The sequence below is a fragment of the Nanorana parkeri genome, unplaced genomic scaffold, assembly GCF_000935625.1.
Source record: "Nanorana parkeri isolate BGI_ZX_2015 unplaced genomic scaffold, ASM93562v1 scaffold1998, whole genome shotgun sequence".
Lineage (NCBI taxonomy): Eukaryota > Metazoa > Chordata > Amphibia > Anura > Dicroglossidae > Nanorana > Nanorana parkeri.
This window is the reverse complement of record NW_017308266.1, coordinates 149,481-159,429: the sequence shown is the minus strand read 5'-3', so window position 1 is coordinate 159,429 and position 9,949 is coordinate 149,481. Positions and strand designations below refer to the sequence as shown.

Sequence of the window (9,949 nt, the reverse complement as noted above, 5' to 3'; positions counted from 1 at the left end):
GTGGTCGGTATTATGAGCACAGTATTCCCCGGGGGGAGAATTGGGGATTGTGTCCTGGAGGTGGATTCTCACTGTGATTGGTTTGTGTTTTCTGCAGCTTGTCCTGGTCAGTTCACCTGTAAGAGCGGACGTTGTATAGACAAGGGCCGGAAGTGCGATGGATGGAACGATTGTGGTGACTCCAGCGATGAGGTTGGATGTGGTGAGTATATCGGGGGGACTCTAGGTGCTCTGCAGTGTGAGGGGTGCAGATATATCGCTCCCACCCACAATGCACCTCTCACACCGTGCAGACATATATTGTAATTCTCTGTCATGTGTTGATTTGATGTTTTTGTCCTCCAGTCTGCTCCGACAAGCAGTTCCGCTGCAAAACCAGCCAGTACTGCAAACCGCGCTTCTTCCTCTGCGACGGCGTCAATGACTGCGGGGACGGCACGGATGAGCAGGACTGCAGTGAGTATCTGCGGTGTTTCTGGCCGCCATCATACCGTCGTCGCTGTGTTGTCGATTTGTCTCTAAAGCTGCATCGCAATGTCTTGTCTTTTCAGAATGTCCCGATGCGTTCCTGAAATGCAGAAACGGAAAGTGCGTGCCGGAAGCGCAAAAGTGCGACAACACCGACAACTGTGGAGACGGCACAGATGAGTCCGACTGTGGATCGGGTGAGAGCCGAGATGATGGTTTAGGGAATTTCGGGGTTCCTCTATTTGAGATTTTTGCAGCAACATGAATGAAATTCTTCCATTATTTTATCATTTCTGAATGATGTCATAAGCATCGAATGGGAGTCCGGGGGTGGGGTTATCCTGAAAAGGGGTGTGCGAGAGCAAGGCCCGCCCACATTAATTTGCATACACTGTAACGGAAATATATGTGACATTTAAAAAGTGAAGTTCTTGGTGCACTTCCAAGGAGAAGAAATCCCTAAATGTATCTTTGCAGCAGCCACTCTGATTCCGAGGAATCCTCCACTAAAGAGAAGTACAAACAACGTATCAGCCACTGCTCGCCCTGTATCTATGAGCCTCAACCTATTTGGGTTGACACTAAATGACACTAAACTCTGGAGATCAATCCTAAAAATCCCCGAACTCCGAGCAACAATGTATCTTATTTGTGTCACTCGGCTGTAGATCCTCCAATCATCTCTGACACTGTCCTTCCTTCTGGAGGGGGGCTACGTCTGTTCCCCATGGTCCCTGTGTGTGTTGTAAAGTAGTCACTGCTCCAAGCTCCGCCCCTGGGATGGACTATAATCTCAGTACAAATCAGTAAACTAAACATGAGATTGTAGTCCATCCCGGGGGGGAGGAGCTTGGAGCGGTGACTACAACACACACAGGGAGCATGGGGAACAGACGTAGCCCCCCTCCAGAAGGAAGGACAGTGTCAGAGATGATTGGAGGATCTACAGCCGAGTGACACAAATAAGATACATTGTTGCTCAGAGTTCAGGAACTGGGAGGGATTTTTAAGCTTTAACTCCGGAGTTTGGTGTCACTTTAACTTTATGGCAACCAAAGTTGTTTCCATTACCTCTTGATTGGTTCGTTTTGGTTCTTGATTGTAACAATAATCAGCAAAGTTTTCGGTGTTTTATGTGGAATTTTGTATTCTTCAATATTCTTCCCTGCTTTGGATTAGAGACGGTGAGGTTCTGGAATATTGTTACAATGAAGAGAGTTCATTGAAATGATTCTGTTTTAATTGGAACTAAAATTAAAAACAAGACCCAAAGCGAGCCGGCGGCTCTGTCTTGTGGAAGACGTGATTTCTACAATAAAACAAACTTCCTGCTTGTTCACAATCTTCTGTGGAATGTTCAGATGAGTGTTGCGTGCTCGGTACACCTCGGTGCCGGAGTCACGCTGGAGTTATCTCCTCTCTCGCCAAGACAGCTGCCACCTGTGACTCCGCAGACACCAGGGAGAAGATGTTGGCTAGGGGAGAGGAGCCGGGTTCCACTTTAACGCTGGGTTCACACTTTAGCGTATTGGAAACTTGCGTCTGCCGCGCTTTTCTTACCGTTCGGTTTTACCGCGATTTGCGGTAAAAGAAACGTGTGGCAAACGCGAGTTTCCGAGGGGGTATCCGGCTGATGGATACGCGCGTTTAATACGCCCCAAAGAAGCTCCTGTACTTCTTTGGTAGTATGGTGTTTTACCGCTCGTTAAAACGTGCAGGTGAGAACCATGCCCATAGGAATGCGCGGTTAAACGCTCAGGTGCGAACCGGGCCTTAAGCTTATAGATGGCGAGCATACGCCAATGATACCGAGTTTAAAAGAGAACTACGAGGTCAGGGCTTTTTCCCCATAGTTCTCCTAAGGGTCACAGGAGGACACAAACTAGCATCCCCAAAGCTCGGTATATAGGCAGCTACAGCTCGCGGTATACTGAGACGCTGCAGCCGGGGCGGATCCCGACATTACTGTGGAGATCCACCCAGCTGCATGATTGACAGTTGGCTCTGCCTATCTAGAGGCAGAGCCAGCTGTACCCGCCCCCACCCCCCGTCCGTTCTGCCAGTCAGCGCTGGAGGATCGGACAGGGGAGGGAAATCCCTGCAGGGAGCCTTTAGTGACAGCCACGGCTCTCTGCAGGGACATGATTGAGAAGTGAGCGAGCGACGGTATGTGTTCGCTCACTTCCCAATCAATTGAGCCGACCTGTGACGGTCTCATTGTCACAGGTCGGCTCGAACTATTAGAATGGGTGAAAATCACCCCCCTCATAGTTCTCCTCCTTTTTTTAAATTCTGTGACCGATTAAATAAAAAAGAAATCGGAGTTGTTTTGTAATTTACGATGAAATCCTTCGATCTGCGAATAACTGTCACTGATTTTTTGATCATGATTTTATCTCCTCCTCCTGTATCCAGCGAAGCCCACGGACTGCACAGCGTACACCTACAAGTGTCAGAACGGGCAATGTCTTAACAAGTTGAACCCGGAGTGTGACAGCGTGGCGGACTGCACCGACGGCTCCGATGAGACTTTCTGCGGTAAGAGAATACGACTTCTCCTTTCACAGATCCTGGTCATAGGCGGGTCACACCGATACCCACCGACATAGATATCATTCCATACTGGGTCGCGTCATTTTTTTATCGCGCCGAGCCCAGATCCGGAGTCTCTAATCTGCAAAAAGTTCCGAATTTTTGTTTCCCCGATTTGCTCGCCTCCTCCAGTCACCTTCCGGCCACAACTACTTTTATCTCTATCTATATCTATATTTTGGATTGCCGTTTTTTATTTTTGTTTTTTGTATAATTTTCAGACTGCGGGAAACGCCCTTACAGCAGGAAGACGAGGATTGTGGGCGGAGTGAATGCAGACATTGGCGAATGGCCGTGGCAGGTCAGCCTGCAGACGAAGAAGGACGGACACACGTGTGGCGCCTCGTTGGTCTCCCCGACCATATTGCTGTGTGCGGCTCATTGCTTCCAGGACACGTCTGGAATCCGGTATGACGTTCTCACAATATCTTCTTTAAGTAATATTTGGGATTTATATAATTCTCAAGTGGGCTCTTCAAGGGGGTGTAACTAGAAATCACAGGGCCCCATACAAAATTTTGCTATGGGGCCCTGTGCTTTCTAGTTACGCCCCTGAATGTGACTCCAGTTTTTGAATACTTAAAGGAGAACTATGAGGGGGGGAGGGGCTTTTCACTCCTCCTCATAGTTCTACCCGACGTGTGACAATGAGACTGTCACAGGTCGGCTCAGTAGATCGGGAAGTGAGGGAACACATACCGGCGTTCGCTCACCTCTCGATCCTGTCACGGTTCTCTGCCGTGACAGGGGAGGGGCTGGATTCCCCCCCTCCCCGCTCCGATCTGCCAGCGCTGACTGGCGGAACGGACGGGGAGGGGGCGGGTACAGCCTCTAGATAGGCAGAGCCAGCTGTCACTCACGCAGCTGGGCGGATCCCGTCATCTAAGTCGGATCCGCGCCGGCTGTGGCGTCTCAGTATACCCGAGCTGTAGCTCCCTATATACAGAGCTTAGGGTAACGGGAGGACGCTAGTTTGTGTCCCCCCGTTACCCTAAGGAGAACTATGGGGAAAAGCCCTGACCTCATAGTTCTCTAACACAAGATGGTTTCTGAGCGGCCTGTTCCAGTGTACGTGGCGATCTGTCATTATCGGCTCAATCCTCATGTTCAATGTCTTCTCACAGATATTCAGACCCCAGTGTGTGGACGGCGTATCTGGGTCTCCACGATCAGGCCACGCGGACCACCAGCAAGGATGTTGTGATTCGGAAGATAAAACGGATCGCGGCTCACAAACAGTTCAATGACTTCACGTATGACAACGATATCTCCGTCCTGGAGCTGGAGAGTCCCGTCACCTACACGGATTTCATACAACCGATCTGTATTCCCGAGAGCACACATGTCTTCCCCGTGGGAAAATCTATATGGGTGACGGGCTGGGGCGCTGTAACCGAAGGAGGTCAGTCATTACAGAGAGTATTTGTTGTGTTTTAAATTTTATTATCTGATCAAATATTTGAGGAATTCCGTCTTTATCAGGTTGGGAAAAGGGATGAGCTCCGGTTCAAACAAAGAAGTACTATGGGCACGTCCACTCAGTCAGCTGCGGGCCGGGCATTCCCCTCCCCACAGCTGCATGAGCGAGATGTTTGTGTGGATGTTGGTTATTTTATATGGTCATATCGGCATATTAGCTAAATGTCATTCACCAAATATAGTCATGTAGCCATTTTAGGTCAATGATGTCACTGCATCTCACCCTTTTGCTTACATCAAGCTGTGGGCTGGGAATTCCCTACCTGCAGCTTAATGGGTGGTACAGAAGGAGCTTCCTGCCATGTTAAGGAGGAGCTTCTTCCTGATTTTGGAGGTGCCCAGTTTTGGATCAGGAGTGTCTATGCCTAGTTAGGAAGTGCTGAATATTCACAAAGTGAACCTGTAGAGAACACCATTTCATACAACATTTGTTATCAGACAGTTGTGGACATATCCTCCACTTGTGACCATTTGTCTTCATTGTGCCCGGAAGTCCATGATCCTTCAATTTCCTCCATATTGGGGTTCATGTGTTCCCCCACTACCCGGTGTGCATTGTGGATGCTTTAGTGATGTATTGAGAGGCGTCAGTATTGCATTGTGGGAAGGGTTATGATGCAACAGATAAAGCCAGATACTGAAGACCAGGTCCGGGTAATCCCATAATAGTCAGCAGTCTGGATCAGCTATGCTGTTGGTTTAGGATCTCCGGAATCCTCTCTCTGTCCCGCCTGATTTCTGGACCCCCCATAGGACAGATAGGAACAGATATCCATGAGGAACATAAATGAGAGGACTCTAGGACCTTGGTTCTCAACTGGTGGGTCGCGACCCCGTTTTCAGTGGGTCACCGCATGCCTTCCACTTTTCTATGTGAGAGGCTCCTCAGCCTCCCCCTAGCACAGCGCTGTCAGTTCTCTCGCCAATCAGCCATTCAGAATATGCTGCCTGGTGCGGAGTGTCAGCTTGAGGTGGGATGGAGCTATGGCCACGAGGGAGCTTCATTCATCCATACATGCATTGCTTAGAGCTCCTTCACGTGACCCTGTAGAGGTGCCTGGACCGGAGTGACGTCACATTCTGGCTCCCGGCACCTCTACAGGGCGCACCAGGGAGTTGTACAAGCAATGCATGTATAGATGGAGCTCCGTCGCAGCGCAGCACTGGACCCCAAGCTGAGGATCGCCCGCACCAGAACGCACGGTACTACAATGACGTGTGTTCCATTGCAGTGCAACTTGGGTCGCCACTTAATGTCCAAGTACAAATGTGGGTCCTGAGGTTACACAGGTTGAGAACAACAGCTCTAGAACATATAGAGAAGCACCGGGCACGTTGCATTCATGCAGCTCTGGTCTGTATATCCTTCATTTCCCATTCATTGTTCTTTCAATGTCGGCTGTCAGAAATCAGAATGGAGTTTGAATGAGTTGCAGTAGATGGAGGTTTAGTAGACCCGAGGATAAAGATGACTGACCCCATTGTTCTGTCTCCGTGCAGGCGTCGGGGCCGCCGTACTACAGAAAGCTGAGATCCGAATCATCAATCAGACCGAATGTAATAAATTGCTGGACGGCCAACTAACCAGCCGTATGATCTGCGCTGGGTACGTCAGTGGCGGGATCGATGCGTGTCAGGTGAGCTCTCCTCTATTCTTTCACAAAAGTTTTTATTCGGTTTTTGTCTGTTTTTTCGCATGAAGGTTACAAAAATAACAGAGGTAGGGCATGCAAGCCCTGCAACGGGGAACACCAATAGAAAATGTACAGTCGCATCATTGTGCAGAGCCCCGCAGATTGTATAACAGAAGTAATAGAACGGGTGTTAAAGAACAATTTGGGAGCGTGAAAGTGGCATTGCTGTTCAGTTCTAGTGCATAAGACACATAATAACATGGAAAAGGAGCATCATAGGGGGAACTTTTCGGGGTCAGGTGTCTGAATATTGCGGAGGCGAGGTCGATGAGGTTCACGACCTCCTACAATACAAAACACAAAAATTCCCCAGCCTCAACCTGCCAGCCAGCCAGCCTGCAACCAAACAAGTAGCCCTGTCAACAGTATGCGTTAAAATCAGAGGTTTTAGTTGCACAAACTTTTGGCCAAAAATATGTAGAAGCCGCACCGCCGCGCCAAGGCACCTCTGCAAAGTGCGGCCCTAACTCTATGTATCAGAGTCTCCAAGTGTGAGCATATTAATGAAGTTGATAAATTACATGCAGGTGTACCTGGAGGTAGCCAACTCCTCCTAATAAGGTGCAGGGACGCACTGGGGGCCCAGCAACCAAAAATGCACGCTGGGACTCCAGTGCGTCCCCCAAACCAAAATAGTCAAACTAGAAAACATGGTACATGCATGAATCTATAACCAGCCTTTGTAGCAGGGAGCACATTGGGAAGGCTTACAACAATACAAAACACAAAAATTCCCCAGCCTCAACCTGCCAGCCAGCCTGCAACCAAACAAGTAGCCCTGTCAACAGTATGCGTTTAAAATCAGAGGTTTTAGTTGCACAAACTTTTGGCCAAAAATATGTAGAAGCCGCACCGCCGACCTTCACAACCTCCTACACCGGAACATTTGGTCCAGATAATGAGCACACCAAACAGCGCAGATCTGCGTAGGGATAGGAACAGGGAAGGTAAAGGAAGAGGTGATGGAGAAGGGGGTGGGGGGAATCGCCTCTATTCTTACATCACTTCTGGGGTTTCTGTAGAATCGAAATTTCACAACAAGAACTTTGAGAAACAAGATGTTGTTTTAGAATGATAATGAGATGTGAGGTATGGGCTTGAAACTTTTAGGACCCGTTAACCCACATGTGTCAAACTCAAGGCCCACCGGGCCATTTCCTAGACTTCTACTTTCAGATCACGGTATTCAGTTATTACTAAAACCCGTGATAATGGAATGTAGAGGCAATGATGATAAAGATGAGATACATTTATATAGTCTTACAGGCCCTTTGAGGGCAACCATAAATGTTGATGCGGCCCATGATTAAATTGAGTTGGACACCCCTGTGTTAACCCATCTCAGCTCTGTGACAGAATTTTTTGTGTGTGCGTGTTCAGAAAATAGCCACCTTTGCCCAAAGCCATGTCCATTTTGTTTCCCCCATTTTTAAAACTAGTAATACTATAGATGGGTACAAAACACAAAGTTCCCAGCACACCTGCCAGCTAGCCTGCGACAAAACAAGTTACCCTGTCAACAGTATGAGGTTTTAGTTGCACAAACCTTTGGCCAAACATTTGTAGAAGCCGCACCGCCCCATCAAGGCACCTCTGCCAAGTGTGGTCCTAAAAATATGTAGAAGCTGCTCTGTAATTTTGTTTTGTTGCAGGCAGGTGTGCTGGGAACTTTGTGTTTTGGTATTGTAAGCCCTCCCATGTGCACCGTACTATAGATAGGCCCCATTCATACCTGAGCATTTAGTAGCCCCAATGGCCCCATTCACACTGAGCGATTTATCGAGCGGTTTTTGCAGCGATATCGCTCTATGTAGCTTCTCCAATCCATTTCAATGGAGCTGTTCACATCTCGTCGCTCAATATCGCTCGACGCTGTAGCTTGTCGCTCCTACATGACCCTTTTTTCGAGCGATTTTGCTCCTGATTGCATACAGCCCAATAGGAAAAAGTCGCGCGACAAGTCGCTCAATATCGCTCGTATAAAATGGCGCGGAAAATCGCGCGATTTTGATGTCGCTCAGTGTGAATGTTACAACACTCAACAGGAGGGAACCAATTGTTTGCAGCGGTCCCTGTTCACACCCGAGCGTTCTGTTGCCTGTAGCAAAATGTCTCCAGCACAAAAAGGCATGGGCCTCGTACAATGTAACGGGAGCACCTGAAATACCTGCATAATGGGTTTTTTTCGTGTGGTTTTTGCCTAGTAAGTGGCCTTGCGTTGCCTAAAAACAAACACTCAAGCCTGAAGCTCCCGTAAAAACTGAAAACACTCGAAAGACACCCAGCTCTGTGTAAATGGGGCCCGAGGTTGTCTTTTGATTCTGTGATTAGTCATTTATTATAATAATAATGTTTCTGGTACAATGAATAGTGGAATTGTTTGCCAATAAAATGAAAGTTTTTTTTAAATAATCTACATATATCTATATATAGTACTAATATGGAAATACGTTTTGCTTATCTTATATAAAAACAAACCAAATCAATAGTAAGTGTATTTTAAGTGGAGCAAGCCTTTTAATTGGGGTTAGTTGCGCATCACAAGGGGTTAAGGGCCAGTTCACACCACTTACCAATGGTAGCTGCTGGAATGCGGTGTAATCGCACACTAAACTCCTCCCTTTTTTTTTCTGGGGGGGTGTCTGTGGTGGTGCATTGAAGTCAATGGTACCTCAGCAACACCCCCGCTGTAATTGGTGTGCACGGGCACTAAACTGGCAGACTTTTATTTTAAGGCTTTGTTCACACCAGATGCAGTGCGGCCAACTCACTTCTTTGTGGGGCAGGAGGGGGCGTGGCGGGCTATTGAAGTGAATGGCACCGTAGCCACGCTCCATACGGCCGCAATGCACATTATGCCTGCAGTGTGGTCCGGTCCGGTGAAATCAAAATGCTGCAAGGATTATTTTTTTCGCACCTGACCGCAGGCATGATGTGTCTTACGATCCCATGCGGCCGATCCTATTGTGGGCGTGGCTACGGTGCCATTCACTTCAATGGCCCGCCATGCCCCCTCCTGCCCCACAAGGGTGAGAGCTGGCCAGAATCTGGCCGGAACTCGCTGCATCTGGTGTGAACGAGGCCTTTAAAAAAAAAAAATTTCTTCCACTTTCAGGTTTTTGGCTGATTGGTTTTTGGGGAGAAGAAGATACATTGTATTGAGCTGCTCCTTCCAGCTGCAGAGAACTACAATGTATCCGTTTTTTTGTTTCCAGTTGAACACACTGACACCTATCATCAGGGCCAGCAATGCTCCCGGCTGTAGAATGTATATTGGGACACAGGAAGTACATGATATAATGTGGTGTTTGGCCTCTTGCAGGGTGACTCCGGTGGTCCGCTGTCCAGCGTGGAGGCGAATGGGAAGGTTTATCTGGCTGGGGTCGTCAGTTGGGGCGAGGGCTGCGCTCGCAGGAACAAGCCGGGCATCTACACCAAGGTGACGGAAATGAGGGACTGGATTAAGCAGAACGCTGGATTGTAACCATGTGAAAACCTTTTTACCGATCAGATTATTTTTTTAAAAGAGACGATTTACGGTTCGGATTATTTTAGCGAGTTTTGTTCTTTTATGTCGCACACTCCGAGCGCACTGTGATTCTGAGAGAACTATTTTAAGCTACAGCACCATGAGTGTAATGGGATTGTGAAATGAGAAGGAACCCTTAATACTGCGTCCCATCGCTCCGCCATCTTGGATGAGGCGGCTGGCCTCC

At 48.2% G+C, this 9,949-nt stretch overlaps 1 protein-coding gene across 1 annotated transcript in view; it reads left to right on the top strand.

Moving 5' to 3' along the window:
• The window catches only part of ST14 (suppression of tumorigenicity 14), a 19,713-nt gene extending 9,816 nt beyond the window's left edge, over positions 1–9,897 (top strand). Inside the window, exons 12-19 of the mRNA XM_018572322.1 lie at positions 98–202; positions 346–456; positions 552–665; positions 2,884–3,006; positions 3,282–3,468; positions 4,185–4,462; positions 6,040–6,176; positions 9,556–9,897. Coding sequence (XP_018427824.1) covers positions 98–202; positions 346–456; positions 552–665; positions 2,884–3,006; positions 3,282–3,468; positions 4,185–4,462; positions 6,040–6,176; positions 9,556–9,717 — 1,217 coding nt within the window. The 3' untranslated portion in view covers positions 9,718–9,897. The remainder of the gene's footprint in view (positions 1–97; positions 203–345; positions 457–551; positions 666–2,883; positions 3,007–3,281; positions 3,469–4,184; positions 4,463–6,039; positions 6,177–9,555) is intronic.
• Positions 9,898–9,949: the final 52 nt, after the last annotated feature.